The 27,069-nt window shown below is 39.1% G+C and overlaps 1 protein-coding gene across 1 annotated transcript; it reads right to left on the reverse strand.

Moving 5' to 3' along the window:
* Window positions 1-5,355: 5,355 nt before the first annotated feature.
* Window positions 5,356-21,042, reverse strand: slc16a2 (solute carrier family 16 member 2). Its single transcript, XM_079480019.1, has 7 exons — window positions 20,119-21,042; window positions 13,705-13,849; window positions 11,876-12,356; window positions 8,655-8,798; window positions 7,985-8,213; window positions 7,037-7,274; window positions 5,356-6,175 (listed from the first exon to the last, which is right to left on the reverse strand). The coding sequence occupies exons 1-6, from the start codon at window positions 20,534-20,536 to the stop codon at window positions 7,054-7,056; spliced, it is 1,638 nt and encodes a 545-aa protein (XP_079336145.1). The 5' UTR covers window positions 20,537-21,042; the 3' UTR covers window positions 5,356-6,175; window positions 7,037-7,053.
* Between the last annotated feature and the right edge of the window lie 6,027 nt (window positions 21,043-27,069).

The raw sequence follows: 27,069 nt of genomic DNA on the forward strand, positions 1-27,069 counted from the left end.
TCAACAAAGGCTAAAGGCCCACGTGTAGAATAATAAACTTTATTAAAAGTAAATAATTTTTAAAAATGACGATTTACTGCTAAACTACTTTATCTCATAATCTTTGAGACTTTAGTCTGGATTTCACAGACAGGTTTGGATTTATCAGAGGCTGAGCGCCCCCTGCAGATTTTGTTGTGTTATTACAGACAGCCAGGAGGCCTTTATAAACAACATTTAAAATTTCAACATCTTTTTTATGTACGATATGTTTTTCAGTTATGACCTCAAAGCACCAAGTTTCTGGGTCATGTTCACGTCAAGGACGGTTCAAAAAAACAGGTCAGACGAGAGCTGAGTGGACAGAGACTCTGACCTGATTCTGTCCGTTTATGCAATCGCAAAACAAGGTCACAACGATTATTTTGTGTCACAATGCCTAAATGATATTGGAACAGAACACAATTCCAACAGAGATCAGATTAATGTTAGAAAACACTTTAGGGTGCAGATTTGAGTTTAATCATTTTCTTGTCTTTGAAAGTCTCACTGGTGACATGGTGAGAAATAAAAAAGAACAACAGTTCGGTGTATAGTATGTTTATTGGTGGTTGAATACAAAACAAAAATTGTACAGGATCAAAAAATACTTTGTACGCAAACACAGAATGACACATTTCTAGCAGCTTAGCCTCAATAATCCTCTTTAACAGCTAATATTTCACGAGGATTGAGGTTTAGAAAACAAGTGCTACAGTTGTGTAAAGAGAAATATAGAAACACAGAGCCTTTCATTCAGCCTGCTGTATTTTACTGACCGCTTTTCGGAGGTTTTCTGAGCCCTGTGGCCTGTATATGAACTGCACAAATGCTTTATAGCACAAGTGATGTATCGCCATAGTAACACGAGCACCAGGTGAGACAGACGCTGTGAAGTAAAGGTTCACTTCATCCCGATCGCCTGGAGGTTAATGCTGCTTTATCTTTGATTATGCATAATGAACTTCCATGTAAGTACACTTTCTGTTGTTTTGAAGACTGTAAACAGTGCCATCGAGAAGCTTGAATGTACTTTGCTCTATTTACAAGTGTTTTGTGTGCAGGCACATGGTCAGAAAGAGCAGAGGTCAGTCTGAGATATTGATCTGAAGGTCAAAGCTAAAGAAATCTGTGTGTGTGAACGTCCGTCGAAAAATAAAGATTACTGCACTCTTATAGATTACTTTGCATTGACTAAAATAACTTCTTATTTTACAGTCTAACATCTGGCCTTGAAGAAACACTGCATTAAAAGGGAAACTGGGTGTGGCTAAAGGCTGACCAGGTGACATCATTACATATAATGAGTAAATGGATTAAACCAAAACCTGAGCGAGCAGAAGAATCGTTTACCACACACCACACGTGCAATTTTGGCTGAAACTGGGGGAAAAGGTAATGGAAGACTTGCATGGCATGAGCAATTTACACCAGTACTCCGTATCCATGACAACAAGAGCACCTGAAAAAACTGAGCGGGTGACTGTCCCGAAACCTGTCAAGAACACATTTCGCCCAATCCGGATCTGGATCACAGTAATGAGAGTTTGTGTTTTTGTTGATTTTTGGTGAATGGCAATTCTGAATCTTGTGCTTTGTGGCGAAATGTGATCTTGAAATGTCTTCAGGATTCAAGAACTTACAAAATGTCAGGCTCAAATGCCAGAATCTGTACAAAAATGTGATTGTAACTATCTTCTATATCTATGAAACCAGCATGATGTACAACAGGTCAATGATGACAAAAGAAAAACGTCTGCACTCCCTGAGTTTCTGAAAGTCTAACTAAACCAATCGAACACACAATTTGCCCTTCATCCTGTCTGCCTTCACACATATAAAAAGAAAAGACTGTCAAAAATGGCACAGAGGAAATCTTGAAAGATGGATCATTATTTGAACGACTAAAAGAGTAGACTAAACGGCACAAGATCCGTGCCCGACTCTGACTCAACATGACTCGCACTCAATGAATATGCACATACAAATCAAACTCAAGGAATCAGAGTTGATGAATCACACACATGAGCCGTGTCTCGTTTCGGAAGGCTGCGTCCTCCAGAGGTCTCATTTGAAGCCTGCTACGTCCTCGAAGCTCTCTCGTTTCATAAAAGCAGGTAGGACACCCCTTATGCGAGCTACTTTCACGAGAATTCTGAGGACACGTGAGGTGTATAAGCCACAATTCTGTGCGTTGGCCAACGTCTGTTATTTGACTGCACATTCAATCAAATATGTGGTATTTAAATGTTAACAGTTAACAATTTGTGTCACGTTTTTTAATCTTAGCAGGCAGATATAGTAAATAGGTTTACAAGTGTTAAGTGATTTTTAAACATTTTAAAACAGTAAGGCAAAAATATTTAGAAAGTAACCAACTTTTTACCTTTTAAAATCAGACAGGAGTGCGAGTTCAAAATTGACAGGTGTGCAAGTGCAACGTGTTGTCATAGCAACGTGGTACTTCGTGTTTCCTCATTTAATTCTAAGTTGAGGATCTTCAGTATACCGCATGCTTTAGAGCAGGGGTTTTCAAACTTTTCATGCCAAGGACCCCCAAATATGTTTAACCTTTCGCGAGTGACCCCCTTTCTATCCATTTTTTGTATAAAGCATTTAAACTATTATACAAATAGTATGTGTGATATTATAAGTAAATATAAATATGAATAATCTTCAGTATAAAGTTTTACAAATTTTGCTGTATTTAGTTTCTCTAAAATTTCTGGGGGACCCCTTAAACCATTCTGGAGGTCTCTTTTGAAAACCCCACATTTAGAGGACCAGCCTTCCGAAATGAGACACTCAATGAATCAGCTCATACAAATCACAATCAATTAATCAGAGCGGATGATTCACACTTAATGAATCAGAGCAGATAAATCATGCTAAATGAATTACACTCAATGAATCAGCTCATATAAATCAAAATCAATGAATCAGCACAATACAAATCCCACTCAATGAATCACACTCAATGAATCAGCACATTCAAATCACACTCAATGAATCAGCACATTCAAATCACACTCAATGAATCAGCTCATATAAAACACACTCAATGAATCAGCACATTCAAATCACACTCAATGAATCACACTCAATGAATCAGCACAATACAAATCACACTCAATGAATCACACTCAATGAATCAGCACATTCAAATCACACTCAATGAATCACACTCAATGAATCAGCACATTCAAATCAAACTCAATGAATCACACTCAATGAATCAGCACATTCAAATCACACTCAATGAATCAGCACATTCAAATCACACTCAATGAATCAGCACATTCAAATCACACTCAATGAATCAGCACATTCAAATCACACTCAATGAATCAGCACATTCAAATCACACTCAATGAATCACACTCAATGAATCAACACATACAAATCACACTCAATGAATCACACTCAATGAATCAGCACATACAAATCACACTCAATGAATCAGCACATACAAATCACACTCAATGAATCAGCACATTCAAATCACACTCAATGAATCAGCACATTCAAATCACACTCAATGAATCAGCACATACAAATCACAGTCAGTGAAGCAGGATATACAAATCAGAAAAGATTCGGGCAACTTAACTAAGTGCACCAGGGTTGAAAGGGTATTTGTGTGAAACCATAAAGTAGACTTCTGAGGTATGCATGATTTCATCTTTTTCCAAAAAAGACAATAATTTAATCATGTTTTCTGTTATAAAAACGTAAACACGCATGATGAGTCATGTTTACACAGTACTGTCATCTGAAGATGTGCCTTATGGTCTAGTTGAAAGAACCTCATGAAAGCAGGTCACTTTTCACAAGATTAACCAAAGAAATCGAATTTGCATTAAAGAACTCACCATATTCTCCTTACACAAAAGAATAATGATGCATTTATACATTGTGATATAGTGTATTTGTTACCAATGACCGTTTTTGGGGCACTACTCAATGCAAAAAAGTGACAAGTTTCCATGAGATTCTCTGTTATTTCAGCGTAAAGCCGTGTTTCCTGGTTAGACCTGAAGGACAATGTAGAATGAGGCAGTTTGGTTAAAATCGTGACCATACTGTTGTTTTTTTTATAAAAACCTAAGACCATCTAATCAGTTTGGAGGCAGAGAATGTACCAGAACCAGAGTCGATCAGCTCTAATGGACACGTCTCCATGACAACACAGACAACGACGGGTTGTGAAAGGGTTTCTGGGAATTGACAAACAAGCAGATGTAAGCGCAGCATAAGAGCAAAACAGACAACAGCTGCTCTTGCATATTCTCACGTCCACTGTCATCATCTGAGAACACGGCACAAAGAAGAAACGCGTGAAACAGATTCCAGCAGTGTTGCTAAGCTAAAGATGTAATACTGCAAAAATCTCAAAAGTAAGATTTGTAAAGCAGAAGAAAGCCTTCAAAGGCTGTCTATGTAGGTAGTTCAATAGTTAGTAAAGCATTTGTCATGTCTCACAGAAAAGCTACGTGACCGGTGTCACGAGAGACATTGTGTTGTTAAAGACAAATACAAAAACACAAAATCTACATTATAAAAAAAATGCTGTAAAATGTCACTTTTCTCACACTGTAACTGATTAATCATCATCATCTCGACCCACTCTGTGCAATCCTACAATATTGTTTCTCTTTAAGCAATCTGTTCTTTAAACCGTAACATTATTATACAGTCATGTTTCATAGTTTCAAAACACTTTGATTGTCTTTCAAGACTCCATTCAGCTCAAATCCAAATGCCAAGTCTTTTACATCATAAACAAACTTTTGAGATGTAACAAACATAACCAAATAAAATATAGAGGAAAAAATACACAATTATGTAGATGAAAACATATACCCTCAGCTCCGTGGGTAAATGTTCAGACAGATCTCCCCTTAAAAAAATCTCGGTAAAAAAGAAATCATAAATTGTATGAGAACACATTTGCATTGTGACATTTTCAAGACTATTACAGGAAACAAAAACAAAAAATGTTGAATGTCCGGTAACCATAATGGGGCGGTTTCCCGTACAGGGTTTAGGCTCGTCCTAGACTAAGATAAATGTGAGAAGGCTCTAAAGTAAAACCAGCCAGCTCTGACATATCTTAAAATACACCAGCATCATTGTTTTGTCTCAAAATGCACATCAGTAATGTCTTTGTAAGGTATTATTGTAAAAACTGTTTAATGTCCTAATTTAAATATGACCTCTTCCTGGCTTAACCCAATACTTGAAAACGCCTCTATGAGTATCAAGGTATTTTGTGCTATATTTAATACGATGTTTAATTGTTAGTTTAATGCAAATTCAAAGTAAAAAAATCTTTTTGAATGATATTACTGGGTTAATGTAAGGAGAAATCTAATGTGTTTAATTGTCATAAAAAGTCAAACTTATTTTAATAGCCCATTTCATTGATGAGAATGTACTTTTCTTTAGTTTTTTGGGGTGAAGGCCCAGATGAATCTGAAGTTGTCTCTGGCTCAATGGTCATGGCACGGTTTATGAACTCTTCACTGCATAGCGAATTTTTAAAACAGATACGGATATAAGATCAGCCTTTTAAAAAATCATAAAAAAGATTTCTCACTTCCTTCTCATTTTCCATAAGCCATACACAGCTGCGACACGTTACAATAAGAAAATCGCGGCTGAGGTTATTGAAGTCGAGGGCAGAAAGTGCACAGAGAATGACGCTTTTCTCTTATAAAAGTTTCGATGAAATCAAATCAAGATATGGAGGTAACAATCCTATGAAAACATCTAAAGTATGAAAACATCTAAAGCATTTGAATCTGATTTTTCATATCTAGCACAAAATAAATGGAAAGAAAGATCCATCGAGCGTCCTCTTATATTGAAGGTTTTGTTTCCTTTTTGAAGGCGTTGAAGAATTCTCTGTCCTGAATGTTTGCCTTATTTTAAGGCAAAATCGTTTTCCTACTTTGTTACATTTTAATTTGTCCGTAAGGTTAGCGGACGGAGAGGAACGGCAGTGTGGAAGATCTTTGAGTTCTCTGATGGTCTTTCTCAGGGAAGGTCTTGAGACCTTGGGTTCAATAAGAGCCAAGCAAACAAATGCGTGCACACACACACACACACACACACACACACACATTAACACCACAGGTGCTGGTAAGATGAATCCCTACAGGGCACAGAAAGACAAAAAAATAAACAGCAGTTTGAGTATCATTTCATCCATCATACTTAGATAAACCAACATCAACAGAGAGTATTTAGGCCCTAAAATTAAGTAAAACTGTGTTTGCATAACTGTTATAAAAAAGTCTAAGGGACCATTCACATTTTGCGTCTTTTGCGCACGCAAGTTTGTTATTTTAAATGTAGACGCGTGGCAGGCCCATACAAATAGAGGGAGCGATGTGGTCACGACGTGCATCATTTCTGAAATCTGTACCCACAAATCGAAGTAAAATCGAACAGCCTATCAACAATAATATCAATAAAAGTGATAAGGATAATTATGCTTTTTGCAATAATCGCACAGGCCTGTTTTCATTCATTTTCCATTCATTTTGAAATGTCCAGGGAAAAATCAGGGTGTAGTTTGCAAAACTGTGGTAATAGATTGTGAAAGCGTGAGCACAGTTTATGTATTTATGGTACAGATTAAAAAAATGAACAGTACGATTTACTAAACTGAGGGCACGGACATGAAACTCGTGGGTATGATTAAATCATGAATTACAAAACTGTGGCCTCGGATCTAAAGTCCTCATCTGTTATACGGAGAGGCTGCAAGATGGCGCCCATGCTAAAAAAGGTCATGTGTCTGAAACCGATGGATATCAAAAGAAAGTTTCTTTAAAAACAATATTGTAAACAAAACACTAAGAAAATTGTGTTTCTGTCAAAGACACCAGAATAGATTCAGAATGATGATCAAATGGGAGATTATTAGCATTTTCAGGATCTGTAGACACAAAAATCCGATATAAAATGACTGGTGTGTTTTAATGCAGATGTGTTTTTGTCACGCGTGTACCTTTGTGTCTGTGGGCTTCATATGTGTGTCTCCATGTCTGTGTATCCCGGCAGCATGTCTCCATTGGAGCAGCTCTTCAGCATCTTGTCCATGCTCGGGTCATTCGTCTCTTTAAGGCGTCTCTGCGTGCGCTGGTGAACCAGAGGCACGAAAAACATCACGATGCCCCCGACCACCGGAGGAACACCGGCCAGATAAAACGCCACGTGATAGTTTCCAAAATGATCGCGGAGGATGCCTGAGGAGGAGACGGATATTAAAGAAAATACATATTTGAGAATGAACAGTTGTGGACTTTTTATTTCGTGAAAATGCTGCGCTTTAAAAATGAACCTAATCTAATAATTCAGTCGATATCTTCAAACGGTCTGGATTTCAGAAAGTCACTCCAGGAAGAATATCAATGAGGCTTAAAGTCTGGATCAAGTCTCTCTATCAAAACATCTATATGACCCATTTAGACTTTGAAGACGGGCCGCGGTGAGACGAACATCAGGCTCCTTTAGGGCCGAGAAAGGTCGCGAGCAACTTAAATAAACACGGAGGAGTCGGCTCACGGTTCCAGCTTTGTGAAATACAAACATGTCACAGCCAATCCAAACCGAGCTGCTCGTGCAGCGAAGACGACGCTGTCAACATATATCCTAGAAATGATCCTTTAAATTCACGGATGAGGGCTCGGCGCTCCAGATCCCCAGAGCTTTGAGAAATAACGCCAGTATTCTACAAATGAACCCTGAGAGCGGAAAGTAAGGCACATTTATCAGAGCATGAGCCAGAAAAAAGTCAGTTTCAAATGTGGCCATGAATGCTGAAACCTGGAGAACATATGGAGTCTGTTGTTAAACAAGAGCATTTATGTCAACAGTCCAAATGAAATGTGCTCATAGAGTATACAGAGGGACCTTGGAATTTGGCCTCTTTAATAAATCTCCTTTTGGTACTCGCCTGCGATGGGTGGTCCGGCTGTCATGGGTAAGGCCATGAGACCCAGGAGGTAGCCGATGGCTTGAGACGCCTGCATGGGCCCAACCAACTCGAAAGCGATGGGGGCCATGATAGTGATGAAACAACCATCGCAAAGACCCATCAGCACAAGAACCACGACCAGAGCTTCAAACACCGCACACTGAGGAATCATCATGGACATCACACCTAGAATTATGAACGACGCCACCTACAAAAAACACACAGAATTTGTTTCTTTATTAACATCTGTACCACTGCAAATGTTTGTTTTGTCATCATGTTGAGTTTACATTTAAGTATAAACCTGGTCTCATAAAATAGCTTAAAGCAGAATCAAATGAGAGTGTGATTGTTGAAACGCGTGAAGGTGTAAATGAATGTAGATTGTAGAGATCAAATACAGTTTGAGTTCGTATTGAGATCTTCAATAATATTGAGTTCAGATTGCAGACGAGACAGATCCGAGCTCAGTTTGAGACTTTGTTGACGTCTCTTCTCAAACTCATGACAGACAAATTTGTGACATTTCTGACTCTCAGGAGAAACATCTGAGACGAGACGTTAGCAAAAGGTTTCTCTACTACTCTTGAGACATTATTTTATGAAAATATCTCATATAAATCGCTTGTATCGTTTCAGATTTCTGTACCTGCATGTAGATTTTCTTCGCTCCGGGTATGAGGTCTCCAATTTTCCCGAAAAGCAGTCGGCCAACCCCAGATGAAGCTCCGATACACACCAGCAGAATCCACTCCTTCTGAGTGTCTCCAAACTTCTCCCGCACAAAATTAATCTGCAAAATTGATCAACAAAACTATAAAATGACACGAACATTTAGTTATATTACACATTTTTTTAACAAAATTCACATTTTGTAATGAAAGAAAATGTGTTTGTGCTATTCTACTTTCTGTCAACAAAACTAATTTCAGTGACTAAGAAGGGTTTTCATCGGCTTCAGAAAAGCCCTTGTTCTCAGCTGTGGTCAATGACAGCATTAACGTCTCTGCGGTGGGAACGCAGGAAAGTCAACTATAAGTTGAATATTTCCGTTCATAGACGCCCTTGTTTCTAAGAAAGCCAGAGGAGGAGGACATGTAAAAAAATGTTTCCTGACCGAGGAGATCACAGGCCTGAAGACTGGATGTCTTTTGAAAAGGATTTGAATGAGAAAACCTTAGGGGCACATCAAACGCCATGAGATTTGGCATTAAGGGTTAACCTGTAGGAGGGGCTTTTCTATCTGACCACATTCAGAGGCCAAACACACACACACACACACATGTGTACAACAAAAGCCGGGACAAGATGTTTACTTCTGGTCCGAAGCCTGAAAAAACAAGACTGTAGTTAGAAGTGTGAGATTGTGACGAGTGGGTGGTCTCTTTCATCATCTTTATACCAACGTCCTCACACACACATACACACACATCTACAACTCACAGCTAACCAAATAAACACTTGCTTCAGACACACACCAACATTTCAACATACAGTTACAGCAGCGCACACACAGATACTCAATGATTCAATCAAGTGCTTGTTCATCACTCAATACAAACCTTGCTCCTAAAAGGATTGTCTTGCATGACATCATCACATGAAGACAATAAACAGACGATTTCATCCAAAGTTACAATTGTGAGGAAAACAATTAAGTGATTAAATGTTTATTTAATGCACAATGAATCGTATTTGAATTGTTGTGATGATTTCGGCTTCCCACAATTTATTGAGCATAATCGGTGTGATAATCGTGTTTGGAAAGCAAGTACAAAACTGCCGATATGGTCATAGAATCATCACAGAGCTTGTATCTTTTCAACTTAAATTTTACTGGAAATAAAAACCGTTTTTTTACTGTATCCAGTAGAAATGATTTATAAAAAAAACAAGAAATGAAAAATGGAGTAGCAACGTTTCATTCCCACGGTTAATATTTTTTAATCTTTAGCGCGGGGGTGTTTTTGCACAAGAGGATTTCAATTTTCTTTTCTGTTTATCTGAATTTATTATTTATAGATATATGTTTAGGTCAAATAATTTTCTCTCTCAGATTTCAAATAATTTTTTGTCGCTATTGGCAGAAAATGAACACTGAAGAAACAGGTGAAAATCACAGTTAAGATGCTCTGTATTGTTTCAGACCTCAAATACTGCAAAGAAAACAAGTTCATATTCACTTTTAAGCAATATTACCGTCATATTTATAAATAATGTTTTGGTGATAACCTGTATTTTTATCTTAGTTTTCATGTGTCTTGTCATGCTGTCAGTGTTTCGCATTGCTGTTGGATGACTTGATGTCACTCCTGAGGTTTGACACTAGACTGGAATCTAGAAATGACGATTTGAAATGAACATTTGGGATGTTATCTTAATTGTTTTCGCGGTCAGGATATTTTTTTACTATATGTGTAAAGAATAGAAAAGAAAAAAAGACATAGTTTGTAAGTCACTTTGGATAAAAGCTTCTGCTAAATGATAAAAATGAAAAATAAATGTAAATAAAGTCCGAGTAAATACTGTACCTGCAAATGACCGATCTCTAGTAATCAGATTATAATTGTGACTCGATGTCTCGATGTGTATTGTTGCTTTTATCAGCGATTCACCGTGCTGTATTTCAGAGCGTGTCATATATCACAGGCTTTTATCTTGATCAACTGCGAAACATCACTTTTCACGGCCTGTTAATCTCTTACTACACTCCACAGGCTGAGCCTAATTATTTCTGAGTAGAAAAATCTGTGCATTCTCTGAATGTTTGTCCATCACTGTACCGTCAGTGAAAAGAAGAGGTGAAGCAAGGACAGAGTCTGTCCCGAGATGACACGACGTGAATGAATAATTGATGAAGTGAACATGTGTGGAGTCATCACACCCGGACTCGCCGTCATGAAGGGAGCATTAAATATTTCAGCCTAAAGCATTATTAATGCATGACCTCAGCTATTCGCTCGCATAGTCCATTTTCTGACCTTTAAACCCAGGCTAAAACACACTTCTCACTCCTAAAATTGTGAAGGAGAAATAAAAACAGAAGCTATGAGAAATGAATCAAATATTAAAGAGATCTCATATGTGATTTTTCTTTCTTATGGGTTTCCACCATTCCTTTGAAACCATAGCTCCATTAGTCGTACAAAGAGGCTCAATATGTGAAATTTCACATCACTTTTGATATTTCTTATGTTTACATAAATGGACACACACATCTGCGGTGTGGGCTTTTACTGCCATAAAACAGAATTTGGGTCACAGTGTGAGTATAGTCAAAGAAGAGATATAGAAAACTCTTGCATTAGCCATGACGTGGTTAGATGAAAACGTCAAGATTGAATTTTACTTTACTGAATTTAATAAGATGTCATTCCCACACCATCCATCCGATCAGCCAACATGATCTGTGCAGGATGGGATGATAAATGAATTGTGAAATTCACAATAAAATGTGCCTTTGAGTCAAACGTGTGCAAAGTCATTTATAAATTACGCTCAGATATGTACCATAAATAAAACTTCCCGCTGAGAGTGAGAAGCGCTTTTCTACCTGCTGGGTCCAGACTGGATATACATAAGAACGTTTCTTTCATCGATTCATTTATTTTTCTAAAGCCAAATGAAAAATGCACCTCATTCGCATTTATGTGAAACACAGAAGTCATTCGATTTCAATTCCCTGCACTGTTTAAAGGAAGAACGCAATAACGCAGTAACATCTGGCAGATGTTTTTTCATCCAAAGAGGTGTTTATCAATTTTATGCCTTTCATTAGAATCAAATCTACAACTAATGCAGTCCTCTACCAGTCAAGCTCCACAAACACAAATCACATTTACAAGCAGCACATCTGCACAACAAACTCACCAGGTGTACGTACGGCACAAAGTATCCCAGCACGGCCGTGGCGATGCCAAACGCCCACAGCCGATAGGCCAGCACGTTGAACACTCGGACGTTAAAGTACTTCCTCATTTTCGCAAGGCCCTTTTGCCACCTGCTCGCCGACTCCGAGCCGGACGCGGGACCTTCCTCCATCCCCATGCCTGGCATCGGACACATCCCGCTGGGCATGAGCGGACGGAAGGTGAGGGCCAGCAGCGTCTGGACCAGCATGAAGAGGCTGAGGGTCTGGAAGGTTCTGGAGAGACCCAGCGGCCCGACCACTTTCTTCAGGAGCACCGGAAGTCCCATCGAGAAGAGGCTGCTGCCTGCCGTCACCACGCCATTGGCCAGGCCCAGTCTCTTCCGGAAATAATGCCCCAGTATCACCAGAGACGGCTGAAAGGCGAACGAGGATCCGCAGCCGAACAGTATTCCATATGTGAAGTATCGAAGAGCCAGCGTGCTGAGAAGAGAGAGGAGGAGAGCGTTACGTGTGTAAGTTTTGATATACAAAAGAAAATAGAAGATTAAAGAATAAACATGGAATCTGATGATGAGGTTTTAACTTCAAACCTTTCCATTTCAAGTCTCCATTCACATAGGATTTACTCTAGTAAAACTATAGTTTAGTAGAACATAGTCCATATTAAAGTATGATAAAGTATTCAATATATTCCATCTAACATGAGTTTACAATCATTTTGCTAAAGTAAATCCTAAAGAATACTACAGTTTAATATAGGAACTTGAATTCTACAGTTTACTATGGTAAATTCTAAAGTATGCTACTTTTTGCAAGTGAGATTCTTTATTGTTTCTATTCAGATTTAAAGGTGAAGTGTGTATTATCACTTTTTTATTGCATTTGCGATAGAGACAGACGTTTTCAGCAAATCTAACTTTTTGAGCCTTTTTGATCGCCATACACACACGTGCGAGGTAAGTGAATGTTGAAAGTTCAGTTCACACCGACACACGTCGACTACACAAATTTTAATACAGAATATGTACAAAACCATTTCTTTGACTTTCTTTCCAGCCACGTGACCTTATCAAGATGGATTGCGGGTAATAAGCTCCAGAAGACAATCAGTGCACAAAGCTTATTGAAGGAAGAGACGGTGACTACACTTAGAATAAGACAAATCATTCGATTACTGACATCCATTTGAGTAAAACAATATTATGATTAAGGTGTTTACATGAGTTGCTTTAAGAATATTCCTGTCATGTTCCCGTTTTACATTTAACAGTACATAGGTGGATTATACGTCCTCATATGGCATGCTATGACCCCTCCACCGTTCCATGATGGATTAAGGTCATCAAAAAGCTCTGTTTACATTGTACATTCTCAATCAGAGAATTGTCTTAATTGTGTTAATATTGGAATATTGTTGTCCATGTAAACGTGGTCTGTGTGTGTGTGCGCACTGGTCAGCGTTTGTTTTTCAGCACTATAAACACAGTAGGAACATGTTTTCCATCAACATAAAGAGCGTTTTCATCTTGGAACAAAACCAGCACTTTGTCCAATCGCACATGGATGAGCGAGAGGGAGAGAGAGGATGTGAAAGAGAGCGAGTGAGTGAATGAACTGAGCGCTGAGCGAGGCGTTCGGAGAAAAAACACATCGAACAGAGGAAAGATGGAATGCAATCATTGCAACACAATACTCTCGCATTTCTCTCAATCACTTGAAGGTTTTCAGGAAAATGTCTTGGGATTAAATACTTTTCAAGTATGACTGTGATGTATTATAAGGCAATTAACATGAAAAAATAATAAAAATACAGTGAATATATATTTACGTTGCAAAGGAGCTGGTAAGGAGACCGATAAAAGCCACGAACGCTCCGCAGACCGCCGTTTTCCGGCAGCCGAAATGATCAGTAAACATACTGACCACAGGAGAGCAGAAAAATATCATCCCCATCGCCAGAGCTCCGACCCATGCTGAAGAGAGAGAGAGATTAAAAAACAGCATTTATATATTCTCAAGTAAACATGACCCCTGCTGAAAAGAAGTTGTGATGGTTTTAAAGCGATTTGTACTGGTTTTAATGAAAACTGTGACGGTTCTACTGGTATGTTAAATCCTATGGGAACAATGACCACAACACATCACAAAACAGTATTTTGTAATGGTTTTAATGGAAAAATCTAATGGTTCATGCTGGTATTTTAATGAAAAACATTAGAATTTCTTTGATGATTTTCGGGTTTCCGTAGTTGTTTTTCAAGCGGGGAACGTACAGGCTTAAGAATAAGGAACAATAACCAAACACCAAGATCCCAACAACCACACTGAAACATTCATTACACACACAATAATCACAAACTCTGTCAAGAGACATGAAAGTTCATCATCTCTGTCTCCAAACCACTGGTCATGCTCAAACAAACACCCACACTGAATGTTTTCATGGTTCAAAGGTCGTTTAATGTCGGCACAGTGTGTCGAAAGTTCAAGGCCAGCGGTTCAATATTTGACGCTGACCCGTGTGTGTGTTATCCTGGATGAGGTTCAGTGAAAACTGTGGCCCGTAGCTTCCAGCGAGGAAGTGGTCGCGTAACAAACCAAGCAAATGATGTTTACATGTATTTTTGTTGAAGAACACAGGGTCGGGGTTTAAATCTGACTCCCGCTGGCTTCATGAGATTTATGCTTTCCACAGGTTTCACAGCGAGAGCTCTGTTTGTTGTTCTGTTCGCTTTAAAGCAAATCACTGGTCATTCTGTGAAGTTCCCGTGGAAGTACATGTTGGGAACTTCAGAACAATGCCAAGAGTTTACATTTTAGAAAAGCGTGTTCTGAAAGAGACCGTTTCAATGGCTTGCACGAAACCATCATGTTTTAGATAAGCCTGCGTGTGGGTTTTTTGGGGCCATGTTGAAAGGATTAAACATTCCTGTGACTATTAGAAATGGATTACTGTACTTCTCCAAGAAAGAAAAACTCACACTGCAAAGAAGCGTCGACCCCCATGATTTAAATACATTCTGTGTGTTTGTGCAACCAAATCTGAAAGGACAAATACTTCAATAACTCAATGAATCTTGGTGTCATCTCATAAGGCGTTACCTAGCAACAGTAGTTAATAGCTATCGTTAATAATCACGTTGATGACACAAACACAAGGCAACCCAAAGGTATACTACAAAAATAGACATCAGAACAGAAATTTAAATGAACTTGAGATCGCACAAGTAATGTGCATTGTTTCATGCGAGTTTCGGTTTCAGGATCATATGCAGGAAAATCTCTCATTATTATGATCCATAATCCATGAACATGATCCCAATGGATTCAGCTGCTTTGCTGAATAACAATAAAAAAACAAAAGAAATAACATAAGAAGACAATGAAATAAAACCAAGATTGTATAATATCTGAAGAAAACACACCGCAGCTTGTTAAAACAATAAATGAGAGAGAGGGAGAGAAGGGGCGTGTGATACTCGACCCATGTTGACAACAGAATGAACTGGAAAACAAAAGTCTGATTGATTTTGTAAGCAAAGGCTTTGATTTGCTTACATTTTTGTCCAGATGAAAAATTCCCCATTTGCTCAAAACATTAAGAGAGACTTAAGCTTGCAGAACACAAATCAAGAGACTTCTCAAACTGCACTTCTTGAAATGTTGTATTTCATTCTCTCAACAGAGATTGGGAATGTCACTGCAGACAATACGTTTTTCACGCTCTTATTCTCTCTCTCTCCCTCTTGCTCTAAATCACTCAGATCCTACATTAATTCTCTGTAATGAGACGTCTCCTGTAGTCATAAAACCACTGAAACGAGGGACAGAGACACAGAGAGGTAACCAAGCATAAAGAACAGAGAGAGAGAGAGAGAGAGAGAGAGAGAGAGAGAGAGAGACACAGTAACACACACATATACGGATGCACACACACACACACACACACACACACACAGCTCTGTCCGAGCGAATCAATTTCAAACCGTCATGAACATGTTTTGCTCAACTCAACATCCAAACAGAGAAAATAAATGATTTCCTGTTTTAAAAAAAGATCTTTCCATGGATCATAAATTAAATTTATATAGTTTCCACAGCAAGTGTGCAAACCTCATCCAAATTAAAACTGGAACGTATATAATAAACAAAAGATATCATAATCATTAATAATGTGAAATGAACAATAATATGCAGTATTATTTCAAATGTATATGATAGTAATATTGGTCCTACATAATGTGCGTCTGCCTAATTCAAATACTGATTTAAGTAAAAAACACTGCATAACCGTTATGAGAATCTTATTAAAACTAATAATGGGAATTAAACATGACATCATCCAGATGCATTACAGCTTGTGGGGAAATGTACATAAATAAGGGCATAATGAACATTACATCTTCATTTATCAGAAGCACCTTGAAGATGAAGAACAGATCTGCAATATCTGCAGCATTACACAGTCAGCAAAAATCCTTCATAACAATGACACGACATCCCAATATTTGAACGGAAGAATTATTTTCTGTATATAAAAAAGCAACAGAAATGTCACAGATCTATATGAAGAGAAGCCCAGATGTGAATTCTGAGCTTAACATCGTGCACTGCGACCTGACTTTAGTCAAACTGGGATGCATTTCAACTAATCTAGTTTTGGAGCTCTGAGTGCATTTTTAATGACATTTATGTTTAATGACGAAATGGAAGAAATCCCAGCAGGAAAGTATTGTTCTTTTATTTCCTACTGGAAAGAAGGATACAAATGCACATCAACCCCTAATATTTTTATGGAATGCCTTATTGATTTTCCCACATTTTAATTTAAAGTAAAATCTTTAATATCTCATTTATTTCCCACGGATATTCATTAAATGAAATTTAATACACCTCCATATATAGCAATAACATGTTTCTCTCTGGTAAACCTAAAACAGGATGACATCCAACATGATGTGCACAATAATACCACAAACGTGTGGATTGAAGATTCTTTGAATCAGGTTTGTGAATCAAAGCATCAGACTCCTCACAGACAAGCTGTTAATGTTCACCAACGCTTGAAAACTATCAGTGACGCCGCGCCAGACAGTCACAGAACGCGTTCACCTTTACCCAACACAAGTCTCCTGTTGTCTGCTTTATAACTCATTGACCTGAGAGGAACGATCAGACCTTTCACGGTATGATTTCAATGTGTATGTATGAGGCCGGCTATAGAACAGCACAAAATACATACACAATAAACATATACACAAACTTATTATGAGCACAATATGACAACTCAGAAAGTACGGACTCAACGACACTAATTCAGACAAAAATGCATTTGGCTGAATTAAAAAAATGGAAAGTTTCTCTGAAACCGATGACGTGATCTTTGGTCTGTGTGGTTTAAAGTGTAAACCCTCAAAATAATCACACAGATTAAGTAATGTAAACTTCATTTTAGAGTAGAGTAATGTCAACTTTTTAAGTAATGTAAACTTCATTTCAGACAAAAGTTCTACTTCTAAGCACATCTTGCTTTTGAGTAAAGTGTATATATTTTTTTATGGACTTGAAGGTTTGACTAAAACTCAAAGAAATTAATTTGCTCCTTGTTCATCTCCAATTCCCAGCATGCTTTGCGTCAGACTGCATTACGAGAGTACATTTTCAAATATGATTATTTTATAGTCAAGTTAAAGATTTGTTAGTGTTTAATCTTCATTTATCTTGGATATTTAGACAAGTTTGACATATGTTTCAGTTGTGTGGTTGCCAGTGTTTAGAAGAGTGGTGTATGCGCTTAGGATGTGGGATCACGTAACCTGTAACATGTGTTTTGTCACCAGTGAGTAATGACTGTGCTAATGCCGGATCTTAGATCAAATTTATCATAAGAAATGTCAAATAAAATCCTGTTTAGTTAACTGAAAATGCAAGAACTTTAATTTCGCAGTACTCAAAATCTTAAAGTTCTTAAACCAAGAACATCTAAAACTAAGACAGATTAAGGCATCTCAGCATTGCCAATTTATCCGGGTTTACAGTGCAACTCTGAACAGGTAAACAGCACGGCCCGCAAACAGAGCAGAGGGCGTCTGAGTTCATGAAGACCCGATGTACATACAGGTAACATGATCAGAGTCTATGCAATGCCAACAGCGTCCTTCTGTAGTGTGTGTGTGAGCTGAGAGAACAAAAACAAGCAAAAAGAGTGATGTCAACCATTCATTTACAGCCAAATGTTGTAAAGAGATGTTCAACTCATTCTATTGAGCAGAGCCCCTTTGTGTTCATCTACATGTAAAGTTGGGTGGGAGCGTCTGCTGTAATCCCCTATTGAGATTAAAGTTAACGTTAATGTGTGTGGACGAACCACGTGAGCGCTGGACACACCCCTTTAAGCCTTGCATGTTTTCACACAACCCCGACTCCCTCGTGGACCAATGAAATTCTCTTTTATGTGGCCACATTGGCCCATTTCTGAAGATTAAATAAAGCGCAGCTGTACAAAGAAATCCAAGGTGTGGGAGAAAGAGAGAAACTCTCAGCGTTGTCAAAGGTATACTTCACCCAGAAATAGAAATCTGGTCAACATGTGCTCACCTTTGAGTTGTTCTAAATCTGTATAAATGTCTTTGTTTAGATTAACACATTCAGAAATGTCTAGTATTCTTTCACAATGATATTATGCTGGGCCATCTTAAAAGAAAACAGAATGTCGCAGAACAGAGAGAAAAACAGATGTGCACACACACAGCAAGTGGACAAGTATATCAAAGTCTCTAGGTACCATCAATCCCTCTCAGCTGAAGAGAAGAGCGAACACTGAACATCTGCTTTATCTGTAAGACTCCAGCGTAAAAGAATAGACAAAACACCAAACTTTAGTCATACGTGATTCTTTCTTCAGTTGAACACAAAAGTCAATGGAGTTCGATCATCAACATTCTTCGAAATATCTCTCCACAGGTTGGTGATGAGGGAGAGTAAACCATTTAGGAGTTTTCATTTTGCGGTGGACTGCGCCTTTAAACAGGCATTCATCTTCCACTGGGCTTGTTTCGTTATCTATTCATAACAAGTAAACATCAAACTTAAAGTTGAAAGCAGAACAGCCAAGCTGGAGTTGGAACATTAAAACTAAGCAAACTTGTAGCAAACATGCAGGACAGATGGTGAAACAAGCGGTGAGGCCTGAAAGACATGTAGGAGGTTTGTGCTGGCAGTGAATCAGGGGTTTTCAGGGACATCGGCTAGTTCGGAGGGTTCATGAGAGATAATGAAATCTGTTATTAGTCGCAGCGGTGGTCAGATCTACTGAACCCATCACCTCTGTTTGGTCAATAAACAAGTGATTTAGCAAAGATCTTTAGGTTACGGTCTCTAGGGCTGAAACGATTCCTAACAATCAGAGGATTTTTATTTTGCCTCTAAGCTTTGTTTAATCCACTTAACTACAGAACACACGTTTCCCCACGGACCGTTATTACTAACGCACAGCCCGCTAAACACGACGGTATTTATTTTTGTGTGGACAAATATTTTACTATTTAAAAGTAAGTAAAAGAAACTTAAACTAATTTAGATCAACTAAATGAGTCATGCGTAAGCTGAAGTAAGTTTTTCTATTTTTATTCGTGTTTCTTATCCACATAATTTGTATTATATTGCATTTTTAATGTAATATGGCAATGTAATGTACTAAATAGGTTTAGTCTGAACAGATATTAATGTGTGTTTTTCTAAAAAGGAAACAAATTAGTTGTTAATTTTAAGAGATTTGTCTTACATTCTCTTGTATACTTAGTATTGCGCTTTAATAAAGAAAAAGTACTTATTATCCGAATACCCGATTAATCGGTGGAAAAATCAGTAGAATACTCGATTACTAAAATAAACGATAGCTGCAGCCCTATATAGAGATTATAAAAATGACAAACAGAATGATCAACAGTTGTTATTATTACTGTATAGTGGCCAGCATTTCAGCAACAGTCAACAGTGACCAGTAGACCAACACTCTCAAAATGTAGGAATGCTATTGAATTAAATAACAAATATCAGAGACTTTCCCATTAAGAGACAATACTACGGTCAGTCACTATCAATATGAAAGCAGGGATGGGGTCCACAGAGCAGCGGTCACTCGGCCTGAGCACCTCTGTAAAATCAGTCGCGATCCGTTCATCTCTCGGGATCAGTGTGCCTGATATCGGCATTGACCCCGCACATACAGAACAGCACTCACCCACTTTAAACTGTGACGTGTGGTCCGTGGGATCCTCGTGGTCTTTCACCAGCATCGTGTGCAGAATACCAAACGAGTTCTGAATGCCGAATATCGAGCCGTTGCACCAAGTAGCGGCGAACACCACCACCCAGCCGAATCCTCCCTCGGGCGGCACGAAACCGCGTCCCGGGTGTGCGCCGGGCGGCGTCTCCGGACACTTGTCCGAGCAGTCCGTCTGAATCAGCTGGACCGTGCTGTCCTCCGGGACATTTTTCTGCTCCGATTCCTCGCATTCCTCTTTGTTCTCTGGGTTTTGCTCCATTGAAGACGAAGCGGGCTGTTCGTCGTGTCCGGTCTGGGGCTCAGGGGTCGATAGCTCCGGACCGGGGGTCCCACTGCCGCCTGCTGCACTGGTATCATTGCTTTCCGTTTGCATCCTTTACGAAGCGGATGCAAGTGTATTTGTTCAGAAACAGTTTATCTAGTAAAGAGGGAAACCGAAAAAATGTGCAGTAGAGTTGATCAGAGATGCGAAAGTAAAAGCCGAACACAAAACAATCTCTTGACGCGCGTGGACGGAGCTTTGCACGGATGATCAGTCATAATCCGATCGATAAAACGCAAATCCTGTTATGAGAGATCACTCTTCGTAAGCGACACGACTTCCAGCAAACGCGCTGTCCCGTCCAAAGCTCGCTTCACACCTCTTTATCTGGAGCCAAACGTGCACCGACTCCTCCTATGTATCATTTGTGTAACATTCACGACGGATCCCGGTGGGCTGCCCAGCGCGCAACAACGTTACATTGAAACACTCAACAGTTCGTTCTGATAGTGTAACACTTTAACATTCCTCGAAACAATGAAGCGCTTCCAGTAAACAATCTTTACTGAACGGGTCCGCCTCCTCGCCGCCCGCAGAGGGAACGGATTTGAAATTCCACCGGCGCAGGGTGGAAACCGGAGACCAGCCCCTATCTCACCATTCCTCATCCCGTCCCGTAATTGGCTTAAAACGAGGAAGCGCGCCGAGAACGGTATAGATGACGTGAGGGTCGTTCACAGGTACATTTACAAGCGAATCGGCTCCTAGAACACGCGAAACGCACCCGGTGACCGGTGTTGCGTGTTTGGTTTCCCGAGCGTTTGGCAAGCGCGCAAATCATCAATGTGGCACGAATCAGACGGGTGCGGACTGTTGACAGTTCACGAGCAGTGTCCCGATCTTCCTCCGGAATCGCGCGGTCAGTTCGGATCTTGTGACTCGGTGCGTATAGGCGCGTATGGCTCGTGTTTGGGTCGCCACCATGGGTTATTATGGTATGGAGGGGGAGGATCCGTGACGCGCTTCCCTGTACGGTGCCTATAGTAATATCTCCAATGTCACATTCGCTCATCTCTTCATACTGTGTCCTCAGATGCAGCATATTTTACACTTGAATATATTTACTACTAGTCAGTAGTTTAGTGTAGTAGGCTATATATATATATATATTACCCTTTAAATAATGTACACGACCGTATTTTTGAATAAAGGTAAAGTTTGTGTTCATTAATCACGTACTTGGGCTGACATAAACCGACTTTTTATTCTAAATTGAACCAAAATCTATGTCGATTATTTGGCATTATTACTTTTGTTTGTATGTTTCTATTTACATTCCTATGCATACTTCCAGGTGTAGTTAGTATTATTATTTCGCTTTGATGTGTCGTGTATTAATGATGCTCGAGCGGATGTGATAAATCCGAGTTTCTGCGATGACCCTTGTGGACCCCCAGAGGGCAGCAGAGATCTGGTTTATCGGCCATGCTGAGGGCAAGACCTTTAACAAATGATATGAATGAATATCCGTAATGAAAAACATGATGTGACGAAATATTTTCATGTTCCGTAGATCACAGAATACAATGACTGTATTTATCACTGTGGCCAGGAGGGGGAGCTATCACTTAATAGAGTGGAAGCAGTGCATTGTGTCACTTTTTCCTAATACGTCACAGCACATGCTGAGCTTGCCATCTAATGGAACATTACATTACATTTAACATTAAACAAAGACGTGATCATAGTTAATATTGTTCCCAGACGAAGGGGGTTGTAACACAGAACACACACATGAGTTTATGGCTGTTGTCATTTGGGAACAATAATATTGTTTTGTATTACAGAAAGTTGATTCATCCTTGATTATCATGGGAAGTTTATAATATCACAGACTGCTATTAAACAGGTATATATCTACAGCAATCGTCTGTTTTACCTGAATAAAACAAAAAATAACACAATGTATTTAACTGATGCTATTAATGTTGACTAATGCTAATTTATATAATGTATAATGTTACGGATCATAATCCCTATAAAGGTGTCAGTAGTTTTAAAACAGGGAGTTAAGAACTGTTTAGCATCTTAATAACCACAAAGCAATGGTCTAGAAACCGCTCAGAACAACATTGCCAAGGAAAATCATGGCGGTGACTTATATAACCACAAGAATCACGTTTAGAAAATTTGATCTCCTATTTTGCATTAGTAAACTAAAAGCTTCATGCATTCCAGTGTCATTACATAAGGGGTTCCAATGTTTCCAATGTTTTTGTTCATGTGACGTCTCCATCTCTGTGGATTTAAAATCGAATGCGTGAGTGTGAGACTGAAGCAAAGGTGACAAGGTCAAGGGTCAGTTTACTCCCTGCGGCTTTAGATTCTTTTTATAGCGTGTAGTGAAGTGAGAGAAGAAGTGGGTGGAGGAATGAGACATGAACTTCACAGCAGAGAGAGAGAGAGAGAGATGGAGATGCATACGTCTCAACACATGCGCAGCTGTCTGCTTTTCAGTTTCAGTGTTTTGACTGCACACGTAAGTGAGTGATGTCACACACCTGATGTCTGCATCATCGAAGATAGAATCAGTCTGGACCCTCAAATCCTCAGTTTAGCTCTCCACATCTCTCTCTACATACCTGTATATATTCATATATTTCTATAGTGCTTTTCACAATATAGCAGCCTTAAGAAAATACATTTTAGAACAAAACGGAGACAAAATGATAGAAAACAGGACAATTTATGTTGACAATGTTTCATGTTGTCTCTTAATGTTTATTTCTTAAGCCATTGTCAACCAAGAAAAGCTTCACACTGTGACAACTTAACAAGACCGCACCGTATGGGCTACAAACTAGTAACTTTGTATTAGCACCTATCGTACTTTTGCTCTTGTATGACATATCGCTTATTGCTCCCTGAAGTCTTTGGATAAAAGCGTCTGCCAAATCTCCTCCCAGCCGATAACAAAAAAATGAGTGACTCTATTTAGCTTTTTAGACTGTAATGTTTAAAAAAGATGAAACACCAACCCCAGTCCCGTATTGGGTGGCAAAGACAGATTCTCATCAGAGACAATGTTCAGACGGTGAATATGTGTGTTTTGTCTCTTGCACACATAGATACAGGGTTTACCTGACGTGATCCTACATGTCCCACACAGATCTTCTTCTCATGATAATGTGAGTCATGTAGCTGCCGATGGGTGTCTGACTCAGGATGTGGGCGCGGGACAGAAGACAAGCATCCAAGAACCCGCTCGGACCACAAGACAAACACTTCTGCTTATTTAACACATTGTTCATCTCATCTGACCTCATCAATGTTCATCTTCATGTGTTAAATTATTTCGTTGACTTGAATAAAAATAGAGGTCCTGTTATTGGTTCTTAATGTAGATTTATAATAGTGGAGCAGTGTTCAGCCGTAAAAAAAAAAACCTTTCAAAATGATTTTCAGTTTTTCTGAATTTCCTGTATATATGTGTTTAGGTAAAATCATAATTTTTGTTTCATTCTGTGAACTACTAAAAAGTTTTTGTCCTAAAAACAACAAAGTGTATTGCTTCTCTTTGCATTTATCATGCAATTGGAGAAACCTGTGAAAATGACAGAAACGATAATCTGTATTTTTAATCTGTACGTTTAAATTCACGTTTTAGCAATACAACAGTCATATTTCTACATGTATTGAGGAAAAGTGATAACCTGGATCTTGATCACAGTTTTCACATGTCTTGTCATGCTGTCGGTCTTTCACATTGCTGATGGATGACTTGCACTCTTGAGGTTTGATTTGATTTCAATTCAATAATGGACTGGAATGACCACAATACATCTAGAAACGTTGATCTATTGAACATTTGGAACAGTCTCTTCTTTTTTCTGCTGTATGTTACACCACTAGCCAGAAAAAGTTTAAACCTTAAAAACACAAAGCTCATACACATTCATATTTAAGACATGCCTAGAAATGTGTGTTTGTGTAAAATTTAAGACATGCCTAAAAGTGTGTGTGTGTGTGTGTGTGATGACTGTGAAAACATTGAATGTGTTCTGTCTCTCCTTAAAGGTACAGACACCCCTCCACCACTGACATGACCAAAAAAGGACATGTTTCCTCTTCCCCTCCTCTTGGAAAATATTATAATAAAATATAACTAAAAATATGGAATACAAAGTCACATCTGCGTAGTTTCACTTCTGTGTAAACTATTTCATAAAAGGCAAACTCGTACACAAACACACCCACACAGAGGGGCCAGATGAGTTCCAGCATGTCTCCATTTGCTGCTGGATAAGAAATTAACATTCATGGCAGCACAGAACTCGGTGGCACTCGCAAACAAACTTGAAAAGAAACATGGGGGGCGAGGGGGTAGTATCGAGGGGCAGAAAGAAACAAGAGAAAAAAGAGGCGAAAGATGGAAGTGTTCCTTGAAAAACGAGGTAAAGAGTGAGACAGGATGGTGGGAGGGTAGCAGACTAGTGAGGGGGTGTACAAAGGGAGGGGACTTTAGCGGGAGGGAAATAAGGAAGGTTGATAGAGAAGAAACCATTGAAGTGAGAGAAAGAGTTGCTGAAAAGCTGGACGTCTACTGGACGCAAGATCTCATTCATCAAGACCAGAACAGAATCAAACTCTACAGAAATCATACAGGTATACAGAATTAATAGTTGAATGTTCTCTCTGGTTGCCATAAGCTATGGAATAATACTGGTCTGTGGGTTATTTTTCCACGGTAACTGTGGTTTCTGCCCAAAATGTTAACTAAAGGTTGCTACTGTCAGAACGCAATGAATCAGTGTGGCATGTTCTCATTCATTTAAAATTTGTTCATTATTTATGTTACAAAGTTTTATAAAAGTTCTTTTGACTAGTTACTTTGCATTTGGCTTTTCCATGCCAACGTACTGCCACCATGATGGTGTTGAAATGCAGTTGTTAAGGTGCTTTGTGTCATTGCTAACTGGAAACTGTTTTAGACTGTTTTAGGTTTTTTATCGTGACATGTCAGAATATAATAGACTTGTTCCAGTAAGCAACAACATAAAACAACAACATCTTCACCTTACCACAACCACAAAATAATAAAATAAAATAATAACAAAGATTCTGAACTGTAGCAATAACAGTAGCAACATTTCTTTAGTAAACATGGCAGAAATTGTACTTTTGTCATCATATTTATTGATCATTTTGTTTGTTTGAATGCCTTTTAAAAGGGAAACGTTAATAGTGATGCTTGATTTCCCATATGGTACATTTCATGTCTGTTTCTGTCAATGTTTTTATTTATTTCATTTAAATTTTAATGAAGTGGAAATCAAACATTTTTGTTTAAAAAAATAAACAGTTTTGCTTTCCTCTTTATGGCTTCCCACGGTAACTGCAGCAGGCACCGTGTTGATTCCATTCAGAGCCCAGTGTGTGTCCTCTTGAAAATAACAGATGTTCAGTTTGACTTTAATTAAATCCACAAGGGACGGCCGGCTGTTTGTTCATACACAAACAGCCATTGGTAAAGGTCAAAATAAACATGAATATATTTTACCTCCCCAATGTGATGTGATATTGAATATAAAACAAATTGTGAATCAGTTTTGATATTTTAGGGCATCAATTGGATCAAATGATTCCATTTGTGTGTTTTGTGTCATTGTTTCAATCAATACAGCACTTGTTACTTTATTTATTACAGAATCAAGATGTTATCCGGGTCACAGGTAACATTTCTCCTGCTTCTTTATCTATGTGAGTGGGTCCGCGCAGCATCCGTTGGTCCATGGCTGATTCAGCCTCCCGTCACGCATGTTCGCATCATTGCAGTAGAGGGCGATTACGATGACGCAAGCTCAGTGACAACACTCACCCCCCAATCGCCCGGGGCCTCCACCACCCGCGCAATCCCCCGTATATGTGACTATGACCCCTGTTTGGTTCAGATGACCCCCTGTTCTGAGATTTCGGCTCAGACGGGTTGCTTCTGTCGAGGGGTGACAGGTGGGGAGGAGAAGCCAGAGGCCCCGAAGCTTCGGGAGATCAAGGTGGATCAGTCGGGGCAGGTGGTCGTCCACTGGTGTGCCCCTCGCTCCGAGGTCACACATTATAAGGTTACTATGAAAGGTGGGGAAGGGCAAGAGCAGGTTTTCGAGGAATATTTGCGGAATAGTGTTGTGCCCGGGATGAAGGTCGGAGAAACCGTCTGTGTGTCGGCCATGAATAAGGCAGGGGTCAGCGAAGAGTCATGTGCCCAATACGAGCACCCAATGCCGGATCACACCGCTTTGAGCGCAGGAATTATTGCGGGGGGCGTCGGCTTTCTGGTGCTGATTACGCTGGTTGCTGTTTTACTGTGGCGACGGAGGTCGTGTCGAAAAGCAAATATGAACGAAGCAGGAGGTCTCGGCAATCCTTCATACACCAATGATGCCGTTCTGTAATGACCCAACAGGATAAAGTCACAACGTGGGAGAAAGAAACTGAATGTATGAGATTTTGCACATTTTTTCAAATTGTGTGATTGTTTTTAATGTTTCAGACGACATGAAATCAAAATTTTACCCCTTTAATTTTCTCCCTGATGTGAGGTGAGCTGTATGGTAGAGACAGAGGATTGTCTTCATTGAGTAGATTTC

Source organism: Barbatula barbatula, assembly GCF_947034865.1.
Source record: "Barbatula barbatula genome assembly, chromosome: 18".
NCBI classification, from domain to species: domain Eukaryota; kingdom Metazoa; phylum Chordata; class Actinopteri; order Cypriniformes; family Nemacheilidae; genus Barbatula; species Barbatula barbatula.

Bases quoted from the DNA above. Each gene is read 5' to 3' on its own strand.
- slc16a2 (XM_079480019.1), bottom strand. From the start codon at position 20,536: ATGCAAACGGAAAGCAATGATACCAGTGCAGCAGGCGGCAGTGGGACC. The intron at 12,357-13,704 runs GTAAATATATAT...CTCTCTTCTCAG, and splicing joins CTTACCAGCTCCTTTGCAAC to CACGCTGGCTCTTCGATACT. The intron at 8,799-11,875 runs GTGAGTTTGTTG...TCAATTTTGCAG, and splicing joins TTGTGCCGTACGTACACCTG to ATTAATTTTGTGCGGGAGAA.